The sequence below is a fragment of the Falco naumanni genome, chromosome Z (assembly GCF_017639655.2).
Source record: "Falco naumanni isolate bFalNau1 chromosome Z, bFalNau1.pat, whole genome shotgun sequence".
Lineage (NCBI taxonomy): Eukaryota > Metazoa > Chordata > Aves > Falconiformes > Falconidae > Falco > Falco naumanni.
The window spans coordinates 49,760,185-49,787,140 of NC_054080.1; the positions used below are offsets into that span (position 1 = coordinate 49,760,185).

Sequence of the window (26,956 nt, forward strand, 5' to 3'; positions counted from 1 at the left end):
TGGGAACTTCTGTAACAAGGATCTAAGTTCACAGCCACAGTGTATTAGAAGTTTTGGACTTGTAAGTCAGTATGAATGCCTTCTTCAGCATTCATAAGGACAGGATTTTAGCCTAAATTTCCACCAGATTCCTGGATCAAGATTTCTTGAATTATAATACTGAAGCATTTTATGATTAAGAAAAGAATAAAGCCCTAAAGCCTTTATTTTTTATTTTCTTTGTCTTTATTTTTTCTTTCTTATGTGTTCTTTTTTGAAGTCTTAAGACTGTTGCAATTAATTATTATAAAGATTAATCTTTATACACTAAATATTATCAGTCTAATTGATATACCATTGTATTTAATACAATGGCATAAATAGACACAGAACTTCAGAAGCTTGGAGGAAATAAGTAAGTTATCCTGTCACAGCCTGCCTGGGAGACACATGAACTTTCTTTCTTGCCTCTTTTTCCATTAGCTGTGCTGACTGCTGCCTGCAGCCTTGAGTTTTAGGCCTCCTTGCTCTTAACAGAGGAGCCATTTTGCAGAACACGTGCTGTTCTTCATTCTGCGCCGCTTAAATTTCTGCAGACAGGCAATTTCCTCCAGACCAAGGGGGCTGGAGGGAGAGGAGATGTATATACAGGGAAAGGAGTAATTTCCCCTTTTCTCAGTTGCAGCCCTAGGGGTGGATGAAAGCTTCGTAGTCTCCCCTCACTGCCTCAGTCCCCTTTCACCTCTGCTTCACAGCCTGATACTGACCTACAGTATGATAATCTTGTAATCCATGGAGCGAACTACATGCCCAAGGTTGCTTTAAACTAGCTCCACTCTGGTAGCAAGGTTACCACAGTGGTATGGATTATCATAATCATAATTATCACAGACTAATTAAAAAAGCATCCACTCAATTTATCAGACTACTTTTGTAACAGAACTCACATAAATACTGGCCTACATGAGTGTGCCTTATTTTTTCTTAACCAGAGAATATTTATTTTCAATGTCAGAATCAATGGGTGATCAATCTCTTACGATGCACTCTCAGCTCCAGTGATGTTATTATCTATCAATTACAGTGAGATTCCTACCTGCAAAGTTCTTTTCAAGTATTAATACAATATTTGTTTGTTTTTGCCAGCAATACAGACCATTTAACAAAATCAGGGTTGCAATATCCTCATAAGCAATCCCTGTAATGCTATGGTGAAATGTGTCAGCTTATTTGACTCTTTTTGCCAGACTCAAAATCCTGATTATCCAATCAGTTATTTTTGTCCTTATCATTCTTGGATGCTGGCCATATATGACACCGTATTTGATTTTTCATGTGAACCTTCTCTGTGTATCCAAAATCTGCTAATATTCATAATGATATAACCCTGTATAGGCTGCTGTCATATAAAGCATACATACACCTACCATTATACACTCTAAGGAATATCTACCATCTGGACAGCACTGAGTGTTTTAAATAGTTCAAAGTTATAAATCAATGTATTTCAAACCTGCCACACTACCAAGGAGAGTAAATGCACCTGTGTACAGCTGGGAATAAAGACAATATGTATACAGTACATCTTGAAGACTTGACAGGCCTAGGCCTATTTAAATAAACCATTGGAACCACATGACAACTGTTTTCTGTTGTGGAGCATAAAAATGTGTATCTCTGCAGAAAAAGATCTGCTATTTTTAAGGCCAGGATTGTAGAACCTGCCTGAAGCCAGGGAGGAACAGGTTCTGCAAAACCTTTTGCGAAAGTGGAGGCTGGAGAAGTCTCCTTAAACTTGACACGACTCTGGGTAAAGTTGAGCCAACCCATAAACTGTCTCCTGCAGAACCTGAGTAGGCAAGCCATCTGAATTTTGATCTTTGGTTTTACTACAGCTTTGCACTTCCTAGTCGATATGACTGTGGCGTAAGGATGCTGTAAGCCCCTGCAGTCTGAGAAAGAGCATGTGTGAGGCACTGTGTGCCTCCGGAATGAAAGGCCACTGAGTCTGGGGTCACAACTTACTTAAAATTCTTTTTTTTGTACCGCTAGTGTTGTTTAAATAGCTCTGGCCAACTCACTGCAATACAAACACCCACACTTATGTATTAGTTTTGCTTTTATCATGGATTCTTCAAAATGTCTGGACAAGACTGAAGAGCCCTGGCCTGTGTATCCTTACCTTTGATAACACTACCAACCTGCTACCTTACACAGCAGCAGAGTTTTGCTCACTCACATCAGCTCTGCTCACTTCATGTCAGTTATAGGGAGTCCCTGGGGGAGTGACATGGATCCGCTGACCCCAGACAGCTAAGTCTGTGGTACTACAGCTTGAGGAGACATCTCAGGCTCATGTCTGTATGTTTTACTCCTGTACTCCAGGAATCATTTCAGTGATACCCAGATCCAAGCATCCTTGGCCCCAAACATCTCAGATTCATGGAGAGCTTGAAGATCAGTTTCTCAACTTTATCAGTGGTCACATCCCTCGTAAGAGAGATGAGACAAAATGTAAGAAGATAAGACATAAGATATAATAAGCCTACCTTGGGGGGCAGGGGTCCAGGCTACAGGCTTTCAGCAGCTGTGGAGGGCGGCGGCTGGTTACACACAGCATCTCTTCTGCGGTCTCCCTGGTTTGTTTGTTCAGGCAGGTCACCACAGCCTCCTGGACACCTGCACGCAACAATGCATGGTCACGGTCAGCTCTCTGCATCTGGAGGGCCAACTGAAGGCAGGGGCAGGCTGCAAAGAGGAAGGAAGCTGCTTCCTGCATGGCAGTGAGGTGTTGGCTGTCCACATCCAAATGCTCTGCCTGATGGTCTTTGAGGAGTATGGTATGAGTGTCTGTCAAAGGGGGATGTTTCCCAGCACAGCGCACCTGAGTAGGGAAAATCACAGCTCTTTTCTCCCTTCTATAGGGGAAAGCTTTTATCTGCAACTTGCAATTTTCCAGACACTGTCATAAATTGTTTACTGCACCTTTTATATCCAGACCAGATGGTCTGGCCAGAACACCTCATAGTTTACTTGCCCTTGCTTTCAGTATCACTAGGTGTCTTAATCACAATGAATGTCCGTCCCTAGGTTCATTCACCACTTGCCTTCCCCAGACAGAAAATTCTTCAGTGCTCTGTAGTGCCTTATCCTTTCACTATAAGTGCAATAAGGCTGTTTATTTGTCAGTCAAGGAGGATAAGACATGAAGATGGCCTTGACTTCAGCATGCTGTATTTTAAGCAACAGTATGATTGCTATGCATGCAAATGTGAAGTAAAACAAGGTCAGACAGTTCACCTGCTCTCAGTTACTCTTCTGCATCTGCAGACCTGCTTCTAAACTGAAGATACTAACCTGCAGGGTTCATCTGAGAGCTGGAACAGAACAGGGGTAGCGGCTGGGACTAAGAGAGAAGCTTGGAGATTTGGTGATTATATTTTAATTCAGGAAATCCTGGGTGATACCAATTCCTATTTACTCTTCAGCATACTAGTTTCTCTGTCTCATTTTTCCTATGATTAAGGTGGAAATATTACAATTTTTTTTGATCACAAGGTTAGAAAGCTAGAAAATTAGGGACTGCAACACTACATGTCATAGAAGAGTACTTAGTGAGAAAGGATCTACTTCTTCCCCAGGGGGTCCAAGGATAATAATTGGTCTCAACTTCAAAAAAATCTAACCCACAGTGGTTCAAGCAATGTGGAAGTATGCTTTTTGCATGCATTCCTACTTCCTGAGTTAGGAAAAGATTAGCTGAACTTGTAACAATTGCATCATCTCAAGTCCAACAATTAATTTTCCAGAATACCTCACAATCTTTTGAAGATACTGATTTTTTTTTTTTTTTTAAGTTTTGAAAGAGTTTGAACAGCTCTGAGAGCAGTATAACAGAACTGACAATACCCATTGCTGTTCCTGATGCCAGAGCACAAGTCATTAAGCAAACAATGATATAATATTATTCAATAGGATGGAAGTGCTGCAACTTATTGTAGTTCCTGTACTGCTGAAACTATGCATAGGTTTGTTCCTCTTATCCTCAGTACAGGCTGAGGAAAGGCCCACAGTGAAGTGGCATGCTGAGTGTTTTATTGGCTCCTATGTGTTCAAGCTTATTCAGGGCATACCTATAACTCAAGGATAGGCAGTGTCTCCTCTCCACTGCTCTCAAGGTGCTGAAGAAAAGAAAGAAATTAGACATTTTTGGACATGGACATCAACATCAAAATTAGCAAAGTCCTTGAAGTCAGCCAACTTTCTTGTGGGTTTCTTCTTTACAAGGTGGCCCCATATTTTTAAGCTCTTTTGCTATTCAAGTACTCGCCCAAAATACTTAAAAATACTGTAAAAAGGATAGTGCATTGAAATAATAAGATAAATGGCAACGATTTATTTCTAGGAAAAGAAACCAATGAAATTTCTATACACAAGCAATATGTTCTCCACCCTGTCGTGCTTGGTATCTTCCCAGTGCAATCATTTTTTTGTTGAGGATGTTATCATAATGTACCACAAACACGGGTGTATGAATTGATTCCCCAGGACAGACTGCTTCTGGCTGCAGAACTGAAGTGATTCTCTAGCTGACGGGAAATGGCACTGTGTGCGTTACTGGTCTCTGTTTTGCATTGATCACTCATGCAGGCCTGGCAGCAAGACAATCAGATGAAGCTAGGAGAGAAGGTCTGCTAATCCAGAGGTATGGAAACCAGGTAAGTACTCTTAACTCTGTGGAAGGAAACCACTGAGTCCTGCCATATGCTGGTGACATCATCCTGCCTACCAGGGATACAGCTCTCTCACCATCTCTATGTGCTGGATATTTTCCTTTCCAGATCAAGATTTTGTAAACTTTTACAGCTTCAATTTCTCCTCTCTGAAGACTGTCACTAATGAGCTCTTGATCAATGATTATCAATTACTTTAACACTTTTCCATTGTCTGCTTTGGTGCTGACTATTCAAAAGTGATTGACTGCAAGGTCTTGAATTCAGTCTTTTCTTTGTTTCTCAGAGATGGTTTTGTTTTATCAAATTCATATAGCCAAGCTTTGATACTACTGCTCTTCAGTTTTCAGTATTCAGCCTGCTCCAGACTTCCTCATGAGTTCATTCCCCATGCTTATTCCTGCCACCTAAGTAATCTCTGATTGTATTTCCAATAATTTTAGCCTATCCTACCAGTATTCTACTCTGCTCACTATAATTCCCTTTCAGAGATCTTACAATTTTTTACCTTTTAAAAAATTACCAGCATGACCAGTAATCTTGCCTGACAGCATGGGTACTGAAGAAAAAGGGCTCCTGCCTGAACTGAACCAGTCTGTGGTTACTAGACAATGTATTGAAAGAAGTTTCTGGCTCTAAATGGTTTGTGCCAGGGAATAAAAAAAATAATAATAAAAAATGAATCTGGCTTTCTTCAGCAGTAAACAAATGTGCTCAGAATCACTTCCTTCAGCTTCTCCTTGAATCTGGCACTGAGAGTGTCAGTGTACTGAAAACACCTGTCCCTCTGTTTTTGATAGGTCAGTGAGGCAAATGGTTATAAGCTCTAAATCAAGGATGGATCACTGAACATTTAGAGAATATAAAGACCTCTATCAGTCAGAAGTTTCACTGTATAGGGATAATTAAAAAATGTGTATGAACTTCCGGAATTTTATTTGCCAAGCAACTGAATTCTAAACATTATTTACTGCACAATACTACTAGAATAAAAAGTTGCTTGCTTTAAAATTGCTTTCCCTGAAAAAATAAATCAGTTCTCAATAGGAAATCACTATATAAAAGGGTGTAAGGATAGGATGTGAATCTAGGCAGTTTGAATTCACTTTCAAAGTACCATCAAATGAGGCTTTCTGTGTTTATATCTACCAGAATAGAATAATTGTTACATGATATTTGATGACAGCTCTGGGAAATACAGCCACTGACAGCAGACTAAATAACTAACTAATTCCTTCTGGTTGTTACTTCTGGGAGGTGAAAGGTTACTTCTGCATCTATCTAATTTCTTCTCTTGAGACTCCAAACCCAATAAAATTAGTTTGACTGGTCTTGCACCTATGGCTACAAAAATATCTGACTCAGCATCTGCTAATCTGGAAAATTTGGAGTTGACATCAGATGAAAATAAATTTCCCTCTTCAAGCTAACAGTTTCTGCTGACAGTTGAAAGAGATTAAATTTATAAAGTAACATGTCTCTGTCATATCAGTCTCTGTGAGTTATAGTTGAAAAATACACACATAGTCACTATATTCAGAGAAATTACCCCAAGAGGATACTTCTAGAATCTATTCAGGTTTCACAATATAAGTGTGACAAATTGTTACTGCTTGCTGGTAGCTTCAATATATGACAGATACTCCTGTAAGTCAGTGTTTGTCACCACTTAGCATACACTAGTGTGTCATATTTTTTATGTAGGAAACAAAGCAATAGTAGCAATGGACTGATAACATTCTGTGAACTGCTCTAAAGACTACTTACCATCAGCAAGCTAAAAGTAAGCACAGGAAACCTTTGCATTATTTTCTACTGTGTTTTTTAAATTTGTAATTGATTACTGGTGTACCCGTAGAGATCACACCATTAATGCTGAGTGATTTCCAGTTCCGTATTTATCTACACTAATCCTTTTTTAAATAGCCCGAAACTTGTAAAAAGTCAGCAGCAGGAGAAGTCTAATTCTAAAAGTACTGGAGTGGACGTATTTCTCAGAACTAGCTAGACAAAATGATGGGATAAAAAAAATAAAAGATACCATAGAACTGTGCATTAATAGTCTGTGACATGGGGAAGCTGAGACCATGATTAACTTTGAGCAACTCCAAGTGCCAAGCTTGCTAGCTTCAGACAATCACACTATTAGGGCTTTTTTACCATATGTTTTCTTTTGCCCTGGAATTGGAGCTGATGTCACTTAGTGGTAGCAGTTGGGGAACCAGCTGAGCCCTTAGAATATTGATAATTCAGTGCATCTGCTATGGGTGGACGATTTATTCCACATGTTTGTACTTGCACAGTACAGATCGAGAGATAAAAACTAAAAATGACACGTGATTCTTAGTCTGTACACCAGACCACTTTAACATTCATCTTTTTTGTGTAGTGCCTTCTGAGTGATCAGCTGATACAAGGAAAGAGACCTGTGATACACTGGATCACTCTTGGTGACAGCCTGCTCATGGAGCCTGAAAGTCCTGAGCAAAAACATGTTGTGCACATGCTTTTTTCCCCACTGTTTTCAGTCATACCTTTTCAAATACAGCTGAACTGAATGATCTTACAGTTGGTCTCAATGATCTTAAAGGTTTTTCCTAACCTAAATGATTCTATAATTCTAAATAACTGTAGCCAAGCAGCACATCTGTGGGTGTCAACTGCAAAGCACGCACTCGAAGAGGGAAAGCAAATCCATCATAGAAACATTATGCACTTACCTCCACCACAGGACTCTGAACATTCCGTAAAGCCCTCGTATTCCCAGTCATAGAGCTCATCAAACTCCTGCAAGCTACCATACAGCAGGTCACTTTCCTCTGGGGTATACTCAGTCACCTCCCCACTGCAGGGGCCACTGTAACAGGCTCTCTGAGACACAGGTTTGGGACCTTCACATTCGTCGATGGGCAAGTCAGCCACAGACTGAGAGAAAGAGAGGAGCACTTGACATTTCACAAGCCGCACCTGACTGCCCACTCCACAGGTGACACTACAGGTGGACCAAGCCTCAGGAATAAACCTGTGAGAGAAAAAGAGCAAGAAAATTTATGTCCACAACCAACCAGGCAAGTATAGTCCTGTCCAGGCTAAATTCTGTTTAATGAGAGCCAAATGCTTCACCTCGCCGTAAGACTATTATGAAATACACATAAAAGCCTTAACATATTGTGGACAACTCAATGGCAACATTGGAAGGTCTCTCGAGTACTCGTGTGTAGTGTCTCCTTACATGCAGGAAGAAAGAAACATGCTTAAAGCACCTGCTTTGATCCTGAAATGTCTCAATGCGAGGCATCCTGCAATCTCCCAACGTGCATCATGATCCCCCTAACTACTTTTTTCTAGTATTCACAATGTAGATCACCTTTGCCTTAGTTGATATCACAATTATGTCTATTAAGTAATAATATTTACTAGACTTATAAGTTCAATACTATTAAGTATTGAACAGGCTTCTGTTATCAGCTAGTTGCAGCATTACATGGAAAATAATTTCATTGTTCCTATATTGCAGTAATAATTTTTAAGCCTTAATTTGAAGCTATAAAATACATGCTGAACCCACCATCTCTTTAGCTGCTTTTATTTTTTTGTCCTAGCACATTTAATTCCCCTTCCCATTAAAAAAGCAGCATTCCATTTTATTCTGTATTCCTCTGGCTGTTGCTGTTGTCTCATCTATTAGGAACATTTACATGCTCCAAATTTTTGCCTCTGAAAGTCCATACATACTTTCATAGAAGGACCTTGCAGTCATGATTAAAATAAGCAAAATGGACTGAATTCCAGTTTTTCCTTCTTTTCCTCAACAATAGAATATTTTCTTAATTTTCCTGTGTTGTTGCCACTTTTTCAACATCTTAAAAAAATCAGTGTTAGGAAATTGGCCTAACATTTTAATTAAAATAACATCAAGTAGAAGGGTCACTTTCAGTTTCATACCACACCATTACCACCTCGTTTAAATGTAACAGAGCTTGTTTTGCTGAGCTCATCTTGATCTCTGCTGATTCCTAAATCTTTCTGGAAACAATGGTTCCAAAGTACGCCATGACCTGCATTACTTTATGCTGAGATACCTCATATTGGTGGTATTAAAGCACTGCAATAATGATTCCAGGTCATAGGCACTGCAGTAATGAATCAGGGTTACAGGGTGATTCAGATAGCTTTGTCTGATTGTCTTGTCTTCTATATTAGCCATTCTGCCAAAATTTCTGCCATGAGCAAATTCTAAGACAGTGGTTGTAGATACACTAGGAGGGCTAGAACAGAAGAGCAATCCTTTAAGAAGCTCACAGGAACAATCCCTATTGACAACACTTTCCCATTAACAGTAATTGTCTGGGATCTGTCAGCACCTTCAAACTCAGCAAGGTTCCTGACTGGAACAGCATAGTCTTCTAGAGCAGAAAGTGTGCTTGACCCACATTTTGTGGGTGTTTATAATGTCTTATTATAAATCCAATATCTACTTCTAGCAATATACACAGGAGGTAATAGAAAGGAAAGAAATGGATTATATATATTATTAGAACACTTGAAACTGTTTATAATGCTGCTACAAAGACCACAATTTTTCTTTCTGGAGCAAAGCCTTTGAGAAACTAATGATGCAAAGTAATTCCATTTCACTACTCTGAGACATTTTATCTTAAAATAATGGTCTTGTTTCAAAGTTGATATCCTTCAATTTGAAAGGATTTTAGTCTTTAACAGTACAGCTGGGCCACTCAAATTGTTTTTTCTAAGACTGTGCAACTTCTATAATACTATTTTGATGTGGAAAATCTCCTGTCAGAGATTAAACAGTCTATGTCAGCCATTGACACTTCAATATTTTGATTAGTTTAAATGTATAGCTTCTTGACCTGACAGACTAAGAGCCAGAAATCCTAATCAGGTTACAAAAAGAAAAGGCACTGGTCTTCATCAGAAATTGTCTTCCTTATATTTTTTAACACTATGAATAGTTGTGTACCTTTGCTTTGTTGAAGAGCTGCTGTATTCCAAACCAAAAGGGATGATACTTTGCCAGGTACTAAAATTATTCTTTTAGGAAAAACAGAGGTACTTCATATACTCAGAATATTTACATGTGATGTATATCACACGTAGAAACACATGAACAAAAGAGAGAGGACACAAACGGGAAGTAAGAGCACTATTAAGGCAGACTAGATCCTTTTTGAAATAAGGCTTGATCTATAAATGCCACAGGTTATTTTATTTTACCCTAGTCAGCAACTCATAATGAAAACACTGGAATACCTTCAGGAAATTATATTTTATTCATCTATCTAGGTCCAATTTCTACATTTTAAGTGATAAATTTGGAAGTGTAAATTAATTCTAATATAACTGTTGGCTGCTAAAGAGGCAATTGGTAGAATCAAAGGAGTTGAAAACTGGAAAATGCAGGGGAAAACCCAAGAAAACCCTGCAAACAAAATCTCCCTTTAGAACTTGTCATCAGATACTGAACATGTATGTAATGTGAACGTATAATATAAATATACAATGGTTCTGAATCTTCCATCATCCTAAACCCAGGAAATTACAAAGGCTTTCAAATATCTTTGTGTGGTCATTAATGATAAATGTTGCCAAATGGTGAGTACAAAACACAAAAAGTATGTGTAATAAGCAGTCAGTTCCAATGGTTTAAAGTTATTCGTTCTGCATATATTGTACTAGCCGCTGTACAGCATCATGATTTTCTGTATGCTAACATCTGAGTCTTCTTTGAAAATGGAAGTGGTGGAATAGATGTACTGAGAAGCCAGTTTTTTAGAAAACAGGAAATGATGGAGGTGTTTCAGTTGTCACTGCATGTTGCTTAATTAAATCCCACTGTAACAATAGTCCCCGTAATAACAGCCCTAATAAATAAGAAAAAGATAGTAACTAGTTCTACTAATGTGGCAGTAGTAGCTGTCAGCCAGAATGTAATTGTGCTAAGAACTCTACAAATGTAGGTTAAAAAGTTGCTGCTTGCCTCAAAGAGGTTACATGGGTTCATAGCTCTTAGCACATTTCTCGTGATTAACATTATGTCATTGCCTCAGAGTTCATCTATTCCCCTGCCCAGCAGACATGACAATGCTTCTTCCCCAGAGGAAAAATACAGCAGTGTGTTCTGAGAGCTCTGATGAATATTTTAAAGAAGAGTCTTTTACTCCTATTTTGAAGAGATCACTATAAAGTGGAGAAGTGAAGGCTGGAAAGATGGAAAATCATGGCCTTGCTTTGCTATGACTGACTTAGCCGTGTCTGCTGCTGCTCAACTGCTGGATCACTGACTGCTTTACAGCACCCAGCTGTGGGACAGCTGAAGAGTTGCTCTGCCTGTCACCCTGCACCAAGAGGGCATCTCCATGGGCAGCAGTGGTCTGAAGCTGGAAAAGGAAAAGGGTTGGAACGAAAGGTGGAAAACTCTCCAAAGAAAACTGGTTGAAAAGTGAATGGTGTCTGTACACAAATGCTTATTCTTTTTCTTTGCCCTGTGGGAACTTTTATGGTGATGGACCAGCAACCTTTTCCCATTAGATGAACACCCTCACAAAATAGTGATTTACAAGAGACATTGCATCTTTCAGTGGTTTCTGTTAGCAGTTGAGGTTTCACAGTTTGCACAAGATTGTGTTCAGCTGAAGGGACTACTGTTGCACCATTTTTCATGTGCATATTAGCCTACACTGTAGGAATGTGTTCTAGGAACAGAGGAAAAGAAATGTGTTGCCACTGACATTGATGGACCTCTGCAGGAGTCATTCAGGTGTGAGCTGGTTTTGGCTCATTGCTTTTGTAGTGTATTGCAATCACTGAAAATATATTTTAAGGAAATTTTAAAATGACAGCCAAACCAACTTACCAAGTTTATATATAAAGCCCTTAATAAAAAATATTGCTCAAACTATGAAATGCACAGCAGTCCAGCCTTCACACTGCACATCCAATGTACCTGCAAGTACAAGTGAACTGCAGCTGTCCACAGAATTTCATCCATAAATGAACACTGGGTAGACATCCCTTGCCCAACTCAATGTTGAAAAGACTATTTGCACTTGTATATATTATTAGTTACATCCATACATGAAAATGTCTCTTTCAGTCAACAGTGTGTCTAGTGTTTGAAAAAAACACTTCCTTTCTTTAAATAATATAAAGGGAATGTATTTTAAAATCCAGCATTTCTAAACTACAATGTGCTATATATCACTTGTATATAAAGACAGCAAAAATGATATCAAAATTTGAGAACAGCGATGACAATGGCAGTATTTACTGTTGGGATAATGATATTTTATCCTTCAGTCTCTGAGAACAGCTAAGGCCTGGTGTGTATTCCCTTCCATATAGTAACATATATGTAACTGGGGAAGTAAGAATAAGAGAAACACAAAGACAGATTCAATGCTCAACAATGGGAGACCTTCCACAGCAGAGTGTAGTAGGTTCAAGCTGAGCCCCATTGGAGCACCCTGCTAAGTTTTGTGAAGATCTCCAGAACACTTGATGTAGATAGCCACTGCCTCCTCTGTCTAGGACTTGGGTTACTACAATGTACGTTATGAAGAAAAAAAAGTGTTTACAGACTGATGTCCTCTAAGCTACAGAGAAAAATAGATTATTTTCTTCATGGCTACTTAATAATGTATTTTTATTTATTAATTTCTATTACTTAATGCTTTTTTTTAAAAAAAAATCCATCATTGGATAAATCCATGGTTCAGATAAAGTCTGAGATTTTGTGAACTACATGTAGCAGTAAGACTGAGTGTTTGAAGGCACAGAGACTTATCTATTAAGGCATCTGAAATCAGATATTATTGCTGAAATAAAATGCTCAGTGGCTTGTTCAAAGACTTAGAAATTCTCTGTGATAATACTCGGAACTGAGCTCAGACTTCCAGACTCTGTGTCTTGACCTGAAATGCAAACCTGTCCTTTTTCTCCAGAAGAGGCCACCTTTCCATAGGTTTTCAGGTGTGGGTAGCACCACAGGATACTCACACACAACACTGGGTAACTGCTGGTGCCGTTGTTCAGAGAAGTGTAACAGAGGTCATGATCACTCATTAACAAAATCTCAGGGCTCCATCTGTAGGAGTAATGGCACCAGAGCCAGATGCATAGGTCCAATTCCAACCTGAGTGATTACCAATTGTCCCTCTACAGTTTCTCTTCAGTTTGAATATGACCTTTTCCTTCAGCCTTGTGTCAAATCATTCTATACTGTTCGTGTTCTCCATAAATTCATTGCTGTTTTTCTCCCCAGGGAAAGATAATTACTTCTGCTTTGTATAGATAATACACATAAATCCTAAGTATTGGTGACTGTCTTAAGTTGCTCCTTGAATGAACAGATAGAAATTATTACCTAATGTTATGCTGCTGCACTGTTGATCTTCCCTATGACCGAGCACATACATAGTTTAACATTTTCACCATTGGATCTTGATATGAAGAGCTTTCCCTAAAATTCCATCTTCCTTTTTACTGCATGACACTGAAGTGGAGAAGCAACAACATAGCAGTTGGTATTATCTCTGTCTGCATTCACTATTGTTTTTGGCAATGCAATAATCATAACATGCTTTATTTTAAAAGCAAAACATTTGTAGGAAGTTCTAAAATGACTTATTAACCTGTGAATCAGGTACAAACATCATGATGGAAAATATTTAAAAGGGAAAACCAAAATAAAAGAGCTTATATGTCTTTGGAAACATAAATAACTACTGAAAAGTAAGAAGGAGACACTGGGTGACTGCCACACTGGCCTCCCTGTCCATGTCCAGTTCCCTGAGGGCTCTGTCTCCCACACCAATGCATGTCAGGAATTTCCTCCTGTTTTTTACTGAACCAGCCCCATCACTATGATGGTGCCATCTGGCATCCAGATATTATTGTTTGCCTTCTTCCCCCTCCTCTCCCCCTTTTTATGGCTAGCACCAGCATTATTTATGGCAGTATGTTAAAAGCTGGGTATGGTGTTAACACACAAAAGTATTTTTCAAGAGTTAGAGACAGAAATCTTTTAAACAACTCTCTACAACCCACAAAACCAATCACACTATACATAGAAAAACCCATGATTTTTTAATCCTGACTGCTGCTCTTTCTGACTCTGGCTGTCATGCTGTGCTGGTGTAATAAGCTCCAGTGAAAGAAGTCAGACAGAAAGATACTGTGGCTCCTATCTCAGATAACATATTTCTAAGGCCTGGTGAATGGTCACTTCAGAGATGGAAAACAACAGGAGAACATACACGTACAACAACACAGGACTTCTCACCTTAAACCTTTGTCCTAAGAAAGATTACAATACTTTCTTAGCAACCTAGAGTATTTCATAGTAGTTCTGTCAGCAATTTATATTTAATTGACCCCATCTAGGGGTGCAACAGGTCAGACAACACAAACATAACTATTCCCTCTAGCCTTCAACTGGCTGAGCTGGTTATGATTAATTCTTTGAGCAGCAGAACTGATGAAGACCAATTTAACATGGATTTATATTTGAAGGCTGATTGCCCAAGTGGATTCTCTGGTATCTCTTAAGGATTGAACTCCTCTAGAAACCTTGCCTTCAGCTGGGGAATTGTAAGGTGTCAGTTTTCTACCTAGTCATTTTGTTCAGTAGAACATGTGGAAAACACTACCACTGAAATTTCCTGGTGAACATCAACCAAATTTGACAGAGGGGTAAAATTCTCCGTGATAACTTTATACCTCTGTCAGATTCAGTTAATAGGAATAAATTATGACATTACTAAGAGAAGAGGAAGGCAACTGACAGATAGACATATACAGACAAAATTAAACGGTAAGACTTGCTTCCTTTAGAAATTCCTGAAGAAATAAATAATGAAAGGCACTACACATGGATAGAATAAAAATAAGGCATCTGCTGCTCTAGCAGCTGCTCTAGCAGCATATGTTAGAGAGTGGTCACAAATTACAGGTGGAAGGACAATGTAAAAAAAAAAAGTAACTTTATAATTCATGGTATGCAATTTTATAACAAAACTCATTCAATAGAAAGTCACAAAATGCACAAGAGAGCAATACAGAGATTCACAAATATGACAACTCAATGCATAGAAAAAATATGCTGAAAATGTTCAGCTTTAGCTTTTCAACTTCCAAGCAAAAATACATCTTGAGAAGGACAATAAAGCTGCTTATAGATGGGGTTTGTTTTCTCTGCCTAAAGAATGATAAGGAAGAAAGGGTGATAGTGGTATGGGAAGAATGGTCTGCTGGCTCCAAAGAATGACCCTGTCTGTAAAAAAGAACAAGGCCTGTGACTTGGTGGCATAAGAAAGCTTGGTAAGAGCCTCAGATTAAGTGTAGGAAAAGAAAAAAAAGTCCTTACTGACATCTGCCCAAGTGCAGTCAGGTAATTAGTAATTATTGCACCAATATAGAGTGAATAGGAAAATCACATAAGCATAGGTTGTCTGAGTAAACTTCCATTACTCCAGCTTCAAGCAAACACCCTTGTGAACACACAACGCTGCCTTTTCAGTATCTGGCTTACTGTGTCACTGAAAGCCTTCTGCTACTCCTCCTGCTCTGCAGCTGCTCCCCTTTCCCTCCACATTGGCGCTCCTCTGCCCATCGCTCCTGCTGAGTGGAGTAGGGTCTCAAAGACATCCCATCCTGGCTGCCCAGCTCCACGCCCACCCTCAAACCTTGCTCAGCCAGCTCTGCTCTGCTGAATCAAATAAATGGATTGCTGAGGAGGTGAAACAAGCAATCACAATGGTTTTTTTTGCAACCCCCGGTATGTTATCTGAAAATATTTGCAGCGAAGTGATACACCACAACACACTTAGGCTTGAGACAGTAAGAAATTAGTGGCCGTGTTCTAATTACTCAAATTCATAGTCAGCAGAATAGCTGGCCACATCACACACTGTCTTACACCAGCTAGTTTTTGATCCAACATTCAAAAACTCTCGACCATTCCAAACCTCAAATTAGCATGCACCTACACTCCAGACTGATCATTCATCAGCCAAAACATGTGGGTGATAGCCTGACATCTGTCAGCACGGTAGGCCATGAGGCATTACATTGTGTCTCTGCATAGCTGCAGAAACACAGGCCAAAACATGCATTATCATGTAATACACCTTGCTTTTCCAATATCTGGTGTATTTGAAATCCTGCACAGCTGAATGAAGTCAAACGATGCTATAAAACTGGCGTGAAAGTTGATTGTTGATTGTATCTTGGTGAGTTCTAAATGTTTTGTCTCCTTCTTTATGTCATTACATACAGTTTTTCAAACTAATAACCAGGACCTAAAAAATAGCTGTTTAAAGTCAGACATTAATGAAAAACACTATTAATAGTGAGGCACCAAAACCAATTTTATGTGGAGGTTCAACTGCTCAAGGTTGCTGCCAACAGATGAGATATTCTGGAACAGTATGCAGATGACTGCTACAGTTTACAAATGTGGATTGCGTGGATGTCCCTTTCAGCACAAGTTTTCTAAGTTTTTATTTGGTCTCTCTGTCTCACGCCTTATGACTTAAAACCATTCCAAATGAAACACAAGGCATGGATATTGCTGAGTTTTGGGGAAGTCTGCAGGAAGGTCCTGGCTTTGCGCCCTTTATTTTAGCTGTTAGTCAACACATATAAAACCCTATACTTTAATTTAATTGATTGTCATGTTGATTTCTCATCAGCCAAAAAGAAAGATTATACATACTCCTAGAGCTGTGCTTTGCAGGGAAAAAAAAACTTGTACAAAATATCACCCCATGGCAGCATGAGTCTAGCCTGTACTGTGCCCCATTGTGTTGTAATGCTAGTATCTGACTGGCATCACTGAAATGTTGCATGAGATGGGGTAAAAATGTTAGGATGTCTTTGCAGAACAGGGCCTTTATTGCAGCAAAGCAGTGAACTGTAAAGCAAGGAGTTGTCATAACTGCACTTAAAATATTCTAAAGTTCTTAAACCCCTTTCCCTTTATATCTCTCAAGATGTCTTTTAACATCACAAGTAATATACCCGTAAGGTTTTCCAGAATATTTTATTAAAATGCACGTCATGATAAACAAAAGCCTCTTCATCTTTCCCTGCAGGTTATGCCTATTCTCTAGAAACCCCTTCTTATTGATATTTAAAGTTACATATAATCATAAATATATTACTACATGCTTTTTCTACAGCACTGTCAATACTGTTAACAAAATCTATCAAAAAAATTCATAGTGTAAAAATTATTCTAGATATGAATTGATAAACTTCCCGATAATACATCTTTTTTAATGTATGCTTACAGGGCTTATTTACAGTTTGCTAAATGCACATTTAGCTAAGTTGTTTAGTATAATCATAAAATGTCACAAGAAAATAGAGTACACTTTACAAATGAAAAATGATTACGTTCACAAATATTGAATTTTCTAGACTCTGACTGAATGAATCAACCTACAAATTCTATGATACTGGAACAGCTAAAGATCTCATTATATTACATGCAATAGCTACTCCTAATATATATACATATGAACATGAGCATTCCAATATGTGTATATACGTGTGTGTGTATACATGTATGTGTATATATGTATATATTTATGTACACATATGGCAGCTGGATTAAAATAATTTTTATCTTGAGGGCTTTATTATGTAGGTCTCTAGCTGTATTTCAATTTTCCAGTTTCACATAACTTCAATCCAGGTTAACCATGTCAAAAATGAAATTATATTGCGTAACAAGTAATGTTTTTCAAACTAACACAGCTGTCGTTGCAGAAAAAATGTCACGTGCTCAGCCACAAGAAGCGTCTGTACAGAGGTTACAATTATAGCATGCATTTATCACAGTTCTAGAATAAAAAATCTAAAATACAATCATAACAGTATTTCTATTTTCTTGGCCTCATGGCTAAAGGTTTATACAGTATACCAGTTTTACTGAAGCTTCTTTATCATTGCAATTTTATTGGGATAAGGAAGATTAATTATCCATAAATGACAATAAAACTCAACCCTGAATGAAATTCTGGGGATTTTTTTTAAACCACCTAATTTTTCTAACTTTTTCTGTAGTCCTACTATTAATGAAATGGAGCACATACAGAAACTGCTAAACTGCATTTTCAATGGCGCTGTGTGAAGAACTTGGCTACACCAAGTCAGATTCATACAGTCAGATTTATTTACTGATACACTAAAAAGGCAGTTATTAACCCTAAGTGGAAGTGTTCTTTTCCAGCTTCTTTTTTTTTAATAATAGTATAATAATAAAGGAATATTATTTTTCTTCAGCATTACCTGTAGCTATTTTACACCCTCCACCTCTTCCTAACTCCATGGTAACTTTTTCACAAAACAGAACACAAATGAATAGGAAAAGAAAAAACCTAAAAGTTACAGTTATGGGACACAATGATATAATTTTATGTATTTATGAGGAAAATGTACAGTTCCCGTCATTTCAGGCAGCCCTAATTTGAGAGGATTGCCAATGTATGTACATAGGCCAACCTGCCAAGCAAGAGGTTGTGCAGCAGGGGGAGGAGCTACTAATGGGGTACAAGGTGCTGACTAAGATTGATCTTGCAAGCGTGGCTGGGCAAAGACTGTCATGAAGTGACTAGAAATGCAGGGAGGGGGAAGTCCCTGAAATGATGTGGTAAGTGATGATAAGGCAATCCAAACCATAGGCTGAAGTTTCTAGCTTATTTTCTGCTAAAGTTAATTCATTTTTCTGCTGCTACTGTACTCTTGCTGGGGAGAGAGGTGAGAGGGAATCAGCACTGGCTGCCTGTATTTTACTTCTTACTTCACAGGGGTATTTTGAGGGTAAACAAAGGCGCTAAGCTGTGGAGATACAGTGGTAGTGGGGAACACACAACTACATACGTAGGCAGACTCTCACTATAATATTATTGTAAATGATCTTAAATAAAACATATGTATAATTGTTCAAGTGAAATCTGCATTTGCCCTCTTGAATTCTGTCTCTTCATACCTAAATGTGACACAGCCTTAAGCCTGTTGATTTCCACAGGGTTTGGTTTATTTAGCCTTTATACCCTAAAAAAAACCCAAATACATTTTCAAGAGACTGTCTTAGTTCAGTGCAAGCCCCATATCCCCACATCGTAAGAACCTTTTGTAAGCAAATTTTTAAGACTTACGAAGGTTCTTCAGAAACCACTGCTCCTTCCTCCAGCTCTTGAGCCTGCTTATACCATGGCAACTTTGCTTCCATGGGAAGTTTCTCTACGAAACAAATACAAGCACATGAAAATAGGAAACATGCAGTAATGCTGCTATGTGTGCCAGTCTCCCCTCTCTCACCAAGCACACGTGTGATGCAGATGTGCCTTCATCCACATGGAGCACAAAGAAGAAAGAGAAAGAAAGGAGAGAGATAAAGGAACTCCATCACCTGGACTATAAGGCTTACAAGCTTATATGACCAGATAGTTCACTGTTGCAGCTAGAAGGGCTATGGTGCTCTAAAGCTAGAAAGGCAAATTCAGTCCGTTTCAGATTATACAACTGGGCTGTAAAAGTAGACAGTTTGGAAAGTATTTTTTGGAGGGAGTCTTGCAAGTCTAATGAGCCTCCACTGACACTGAAAAGGCAAAATTTATAAAATTCCTGTGTTAACCGTTAAATTTTAGAACTTCAGAAGACAAATTAAGCTTGTTTTTGATAAATCACAAGAAGGAAGAAAATCTTGATTTGATGAGCAATATCACAGACAGAGAAACTGTAATAAAATGGACCAGCTATACTTTTCAACTTTATCAATTCATCAGCTATGTGGATTTAAAAAAATGAGATTGATACTTTTCCTGTCATTTCTGATGGAAAACAGTAGAGCTGCTTTTCTTCCCATGCAGGATATGTGTGCAGTGTAATGAGCTGGTCTGCTCTGCAGAGCGCCCAGCCATGCTGCTCCATGAGCCAAGCTCTGCTTTCATGCAGTGTCAAAGTGGAATATTTGAGCTGAAGGTGGTGAAGCTCTTTTAGCTCTAATGGGGTATAAAGAAAGAGCAATTTTGGCACTATAATTTGAGAAGGAGCTCTGCATTTCAACAAAATGTTCTGTGCTAGGATCAGGGGAAAAAACACAAACAAAAGGGAGTGAGACTCAGACCACTGAGGAGAACCAGGGCCAGACCTATTTGCCACTCACAAGTCACCTAAGCCTTTCAGGTTTATATAATGCATGGATTTTTACTTGCCAGTGGGAGCAGATTAATATTGTTCAGAATAGTTGGGTATTTTCTTTGACTTTGCTGTGCACAACAGTGAACCTTTCAGATATGCACACAAAATTTCCCGTCTGTCAGCTGTATCATAGAGGAACAACAACTTACAACTTGATTTCACAGCTACTGCAACTTTAGTCAAGCAAATTTCCTTGGAGCAAGTTATTAACTCAGGAAAAAAAGGACAGTAACAGAGTTACTATGTCTTTCTCTTAGAAATATCTTGCCAAGCTCCTACTCTAACATATTTATTAGTGCTATTTAAGGATGAATATTTGCCAGCACAGTTCTTAGTTTAATCTGTATTTTACCACATTTTTTATCCAAAATATGTAGGAGTTATTTCTATTTCTATGTTCTGCAGCTTGTTTTATGGGTTTTGGAAAGCCAGATCTTACTTCTGTGCTTTTTTGCTTAGATGCAAATACTTGTAAAATGCAAAAGCTCTTGTGTATCATTGCCTGTTATGCCTTCTTTTTTAAAGATGTACTTAACTACCATCTACACTGTAAAATTTGTTACAGGGTTAGAAATGTTGATGCTGTACACTGTGCTATGGCAAAAAAAAATGAATAAAAAGTACTCCTAATGTAATCTAAGAAGGATTTTTTACCTTTGCAGATTAAAGTCTCTCCTTTTATAAAACAATTTCAGTAAAAACAATTAAATTCTATGTTACAAAGTTCTATTAGATGAATAAACTTTCATTATTAAAACTGAAAATCATTGCTTAATCCAGGGATACCCTATTTTTCCCCATTATTGGTGTAAAATAAAGTGCCTCAGTGCTTAAATAAACTAAACCAAAATAAATTACATAAACTATTTGAATTCTATTTCTGTTTAACACAGTGTGTTAAAAGAAGAAGGAATTCCACATCTTTTGTCTTGCTGCTTCAGTTAGCTAGGAAGATTGTTTTTCTGCTTTGTGTTAATCCAGCTCCAGATGGCAAAGCAGGCTAAGATTTAAAAAATTCCATAGAGGAGAGGTACTTTGGTACCCTTTCTGTTCTAAATTTCTAACTAGATTTGTGAAATAAAAAGGACAAAAGTCCAGCACTTTTCCAATTTGATTTGGAAGAGACCTCTGGATATCATCTGGTCCAACTCTCTTCTGAAAGCATGATGCAGCCTTCAGGTATATGGGTCTTCAACCATTACCACTTGCGTTATGGAGAGAGAACTGTGGGAGTGTTGCAGAACCAAGATGAGAAGTAAGATTAAACACAAGCAAAACAATACACTTCACATAGGACTTCTCATCCCATGGGAAAAAAAAAATGGAAGAAAGAAAGAACTGCCTGTAATCAGAAATCACTCATGATTTTACTTCAAGGGGCAGCATAAGAGTTTACCCAGGGTAAAGATGCCACTCTGTTAAAAGGGTGGGCTTCCAGCAAACAGCAATTGACTTTGTTTTCAGACAAATTCCATTGGAAGAGACTTCTTGACAAATGCCAAGTTTTCCTAGCTGGTCTTGCACCCTTCTCAGGTCCCCTACGCAAAAGCAAGATGTGCATGGTTTGCAGCACCTGATTTTTTGGTATCTTACTGCATTTTGCTTACGCTGTATGCTGCAGGAAGACAGGATCTTGCTTTACCTGTCCTCTGAACACCATAAGCAGGTAAAGTTCCATAAAAGCAGCTGATTGACTGAGTCCAAACCCTCTCAATCTCTGTATGTGGCTCAGAGTCATGCTAACACAGTCACAGAGCCTTTTTTTTCATCTTGGAAGGTGAATGGAGTGAGCTCATGTCGGCCAGCAAAATACAGTGCAAACATACTCATTGCTCCCCAGAGGCCCTGTGTCTGGGTTTCACCACTTTGGTGGCTGGCAGGCACAGTGAATTCTCATAGTCCAGATAAACTGGAATTTTGAAACTTGGCAAATGCGTCCATCATCGGCCACTGAGTGCAGAAATTAAAATTCCAAATTTCAATGTTCCATCTTGGTTCAGCATGATGTCATAGGTCACATTTCACAGGGCTTCATATAAGTGCTTTTAATATGGATCAGGGTAGCAATTCATTTTTTAAAAGGAATTGATTTATTTTTATGGGCAGATTTAGGTCCAGTTTATGGAAATTCAGTTCACCTGCATCGCTGTAGCCCGGAAGTTTCCATAAGTTAGTCAGCATACAGACACAGAGGTTTTATCGATAGATCTGTATACATGCACAAACACATGCATGCTCATACACCCGTGGAAACAGTCAGATACCTGTGTCTGCTGCACCTGGCTACTGTCCATTAATTCAATCCATTCTCCAGGACTTTTTTTTTTTTTTTTTACATTCCCACCCCATAACAACCTCCAAACAGCTGCAGAAATATTTTGTCTTTCTCTCAACAAAAGGTGGGGGATTTGCCCCAGTATTACTCTCTGTCTGAGGCCCAAGTCCAGCAACATTTCTATACAGGTTGTAAGTACCCCTTGCTATAAGATGCTTCAAGTTTAACAGTCTGCCAAATTTTGCAGCCCTGCTAGTAAAAGGAATTTCATGTTGGGATATACAATGCTTACTTCTGACCTATTTCAAGCTCCAAGTTATGAACAGGCAATTTAAAATTATGGTTACATTTATCTATCATAAATATTATTTATATATTTAATGCCTTTAAAAATATAGGGGAAATTTAGCCCAGACCAATCAGTGAGGTCAAACCTTCTTATGCTTATGGTCAAATTTACATTTATATTGCTTGGTCTGCTGGACCACAAATTAACAGTGGAAACCACAGAACTTGTAAGAAAGAGGAAGGGGCCAGCATTCACTCCAAGTTGCTAGCAGGCAGACTGGAATAGAAATGGCAAGCCTTAAAGGAGCAAACACAACTCACTGCAGGTGGAATCAATACTACCAGCAACAAAACAAAACTGCTCAGCAGCAAAGACATCCAAAAAATGTATGAAAACCCTTCTGCCTCATTACCTTTGGGTTTGTAGCAAGGAGTGGGTACAATGCATTCTTCTTTTATGTGTGGCTTTGTTTTAGGACTACAGCCTCCTGTATGCATCCCCCTGTGATCAATGCAAAGGACCACACGGTATCTGAGTCCTTGTCCGCAGGTCACAGTGCACTGGAGGGAAAAAAAAAAAAAAAAGAAATTATATGTCACAAGAGTGGTAAGGAGAATATTCAATAGCAGTATGTATACTTAACAGAGTGATACATGATGCAGAAACACCCAACTCTGAACATAAATTATTCATAACATTTGGTAGTTACAGATGTGGTATAAAATTGACTGCAATTTTTCCCTTTTTCTCTACACATTTACTTGGTTTGGACATTTTGCTGCTGGATTTCTCTTGCAGTGTCACTCTCGCAGTGTTGGATACTTGGCTTGTGGCCATCTGTCCCTCAGTAACACCCTGTTAGTTTCATCTGGAACCACTTGGCTTTGCTTGGACAAAGTACTGGGGCTTAAGGGTTAACAGGGGTGACACTCAACTATTTTGGAACATAGCAACAAACAGAATGGGAAACTATTTGGGCTTTCTTTCCTCAGACAATTTCTTAAGTGTCTTTTAAAATTTATTTTTGGTAAGGTACATCAATTTTTGCCCCTGTACAGATTGTTTCAGAAATTTAGTTTTGGTTGCACAGGAGAGGATCAAAACTACTAACCAGTGGGAAGGGCTATGGACACTACCAATATTACTTTGTTCTTGGATAGCAGCTTTCATCTGGAAATCACTAAACACTTTGCAATGACTCAAGAACACCTCACCTGTGGGTGAGCTAGCTTGGCTTCTAAACCCCATTTTACTTGTTGAGAAAGTGGGGTGGTGAGAAACCACATTCCAATTAGATCTTTATGTGCAAAATCAAAGTATTTTTCTTCTTTTGTAAACTGATATGTCAAAGAGATTTACTTTCATACAGAAGGAGAGGTGAGTGAGGAACAGACAACAACAAGCATCAAAGAGCAGAGTCATTTGTGGCTTCATGTATCTCTGGAAGCCTCTCAGCAATTCATGCTATTCAATATATGGCTGAAAACTTGTAATAAAGATGTGCCATTACATGCTTACTTTTTTTTTGTGCATTTCGTTTATGTTCCCAGTCTATTGTTAGTAGAAGGTCACTAATTAACAATACAGATCTGATTTATTTTTCCATTGTTCTCCTTAATCATGTCAATCTTACTAATACATTATTCCTGAGTATTTACTTTGCAGTTAGATAAACAGCAAAATTAAAAACAGAGGTCATGATAATAAGGAAAGTAAGTAGGGAATGTTTACTTCCACAAGCTCACTAAACTATAATTTATGTTTCTAGTGTGGTAAATACAAAACCAACAAAGCTAAGCTGATTACCGGAGACCATTCCTGAGCAAGCCACTTTGGGCAGTCAAATACATTGCAAGGCTGGACAACAGGCATCTTTGGAGTGTACATGCACTTCCATTCTTCCACAGGGCTGATATGCCCCTGAATGTCTTCTTCCACACATGAGACACTGCGGCTTTGAATGCCCCCTCCACAGGATGAGGAACAGGCCGTCCAGGGTGTACTTTCCCATCTGGGGAAAAAAAACCAACCCCAAAACAGAGAGGCATCAGAAAAAGGAAACCCTGTGTCCCCCAGCCCCCCCCCCCCCCCCCCAAATGCATAAACTGCTATCTGCAAATGGGTTATTTCCCTGATTAATGTAATTAAAAATTAATCCTATACATATTTTCATAAAGAGTCATAACAGCAAAGCACTCTCATGGCTGCTGTCTTTAAGTCACTGATTAATAATATGAAATCACTCTCCTACTAACCCAGTGACTATAGCCACAGAAACTCAATTCTTTTAACTTAATTCCTTTTTTCATAAGTGATGAGATTATCATGTTTTCACAATTTGTCATTTTCCAAAGAATCTTTGTCACTAATCACTGGAAGCTCAGCATGCTCCGAAGGTGATGTTCCTTTTGCATGAACACGCAGGGAAGCAGCAGTGTTTCTTTCCAGTAAAGCAATTGAGTTGAGTTAAAAAAAGATTGAAGGAAATTAAGAAAAAGAAAGCGTGACTATACTGATAGGATACGTGGCCTCTGATGGATAATCGATACGGGCCTTGTTTCCTTACAGTTGAGGCAGTGAGAGGAACTGAGAAACCATCTTTCCTCTACAGGTGCCAATTGAGAATGTAATGATAAATCCAGAGAACAAGGTGTATGCTGAAAAGCTATGCATACTTATGAGAATAATCCTTTTTTTACGGTGATGCATATATGTATGTCTTCTACGTGTACATGGCTGGCCACATAAAATAAGTCTGGTATTTCCTCTCTTATATCCAAGAAATTGTCACAGAGAGGATCCAGGACCACTGTCATGACCCAGTGAGGCTATTCCTGTGTAATCCTGTGGTATAAAAGTTCTACCTCACTGGAAACATTTGACTTTGTTTTTGTTTTTGTTTTTGTTTTTGTTTTTCCCCAGAAGGCAAATGTCCTTTTGTTTTTGCTTTCAGTGTTACTGAAAGCCAATTACCTCAGGGCATTTTGATCCTTTATCCTGGATTTTCTTCAGCAGTAAAAAAGCTTCTGTGAGCTCAGGATACTTTTTCATTAAGTACAGTCCCTCTACTGGCAAGTACTGCTGAATCATCCTCTGATATAAATTGTTCTGTCTTTTGTCAATGTACATGTCTTTTGTACACAATTGAAATAAAATCTGTTTTATTAAAAGCTAGAGTGTTAAACCCCATATTAATGTTCTGCCTTCTATATTCCCTACTAACAGTTTTACTTTTTGAGGTTAGGAGGTATGTATGTGGTGTTTTTTTAAAAATAAAGAACAGAGAAAAGTGTTTTCCAGAAAGAAGGAATTAGAAGCAGTGATATAGTTAATAAGTGTATCTCAGACATATTTGGTGAAAATGGCTGGGTGTACATAACCATAAGCACTTAGCTAGGAAGAGAAAAGCCTAACCCAAATGACACAGATAAAGGGTGTCAAATTGAATGGCAGCCACAATGCCTGGCACGTAAGCTGTTCACCTCCTCGTCTTCTCACTCACAGTTTTAGGGGGTCCACAATTTGGCTGGAGACTCTGTTGAACATGAACGCATGGCGCCTGCGCACTGGTGCTGAAAGCTCTCTGTATTAGGCCTTACCATGATTTGAGGGAGGTTGTCTCCTCATCAGCATGAAAACAAGTTGCCTAGGTTTTTTTTTTATGACTTCATACTACATGAAATTAATGAAGAAGGAAACACATAATAATACTATTGCATGTCCAGGTGGTATTTCAAAACTGAAATGTTATTATCCTTCAGCCACCAAATATTTTGATCAGCATCAGTCTTATTCATTGCTTTAAGAGCAATTACTTATGTGATTATTTCCATAAGAATCTCAGGTCTTACATTAAAGACATTTAAATTGTGAGTTAGTTAATAATACAAATCAGGCCTTGATCCTACTCCTGTCCCTGATCTCTGATTTCTTAGAAACCCTATGGATTAATGCCCCTAAAGTAGACATTAGCACGGGTTTGCAGGATCAGAACACATCACTAATACTGCCTAAACCCAACATTTCAGAATTTATAAGCATGCAAGAAGTGGCACTGCAGGAGAGAGCGAGAAAGTCTCATGTTCATTACAAAGCCACAGTTTATAGTGCTGTTCAGAGCTGAGTAAAAGGAAGAAAAAGGAAAGTTGTGAGAGGAAAAGGGAGTTGGGGTGGGGCTGAGGAAAGAGAGAAAGAAAGGGACTGCACACTTAATAAGTCTGCATTGCTGCTTCAGCTAGACATGCAGAGAAAAGGAAAAAAGAAGTAAATACATTTGTTAATCCTAATATCTGGTTGATTGTTTTACATACCGAGGAAGGGGATGGTAGAGGTCATAGGGCATGATCTGCTTGTATCCATCACTGTTAGGAACAATAATGCCAACCCTCTGAGTAGAAGGTACACATAATAAAATAAACACTAAATGATTACATTATACAATTTTTTTAC

General features: G+C 38.5%; 1 protein-coding gene across 1 annotated transcript in view; it reads right to left on the reverse strand.

The window, feature by feature from the left end:
- Positions 1 to 26,956, reverse strand: part of ADAMTSL1 (ADAMTS like 1) — a 176,271-nt gene that overhangs the window by 69,127 nt on the left and 80,188 nt on the right. Inside the window, exons 10-15 of the mRNA XM_040578858.1 lie at positions 26,818 to 26,868; positions 24,314 to 24,518; positions 22,920 to 23,067; positions 18,899 to 18,983; positions 7,433 to 7,734; positions 2,529 to 2,658 (exon numbers count right to left, since the gene is read on the reverse strand). Of these exons, the coding sequence (XP_040434792.1) occupies positions 2,529 to 2,658; positions 7,433 to 7,734; positions 18,899 to 18,983; positions 22,920 to 23,067; positions 24,314 to 24,518; positions 26,818 to 26,868 (921 nt within the window). The remainder of the gene's footprint in view (positions 1 to 2,528; positions 2,659 to 7,432; positions 7,735 to 18,898; positions 18,984 to 22,919; positions 23,068 to 24,313; positions 24,519 to 26,817; positions 26,869 to 26,956) is intronic.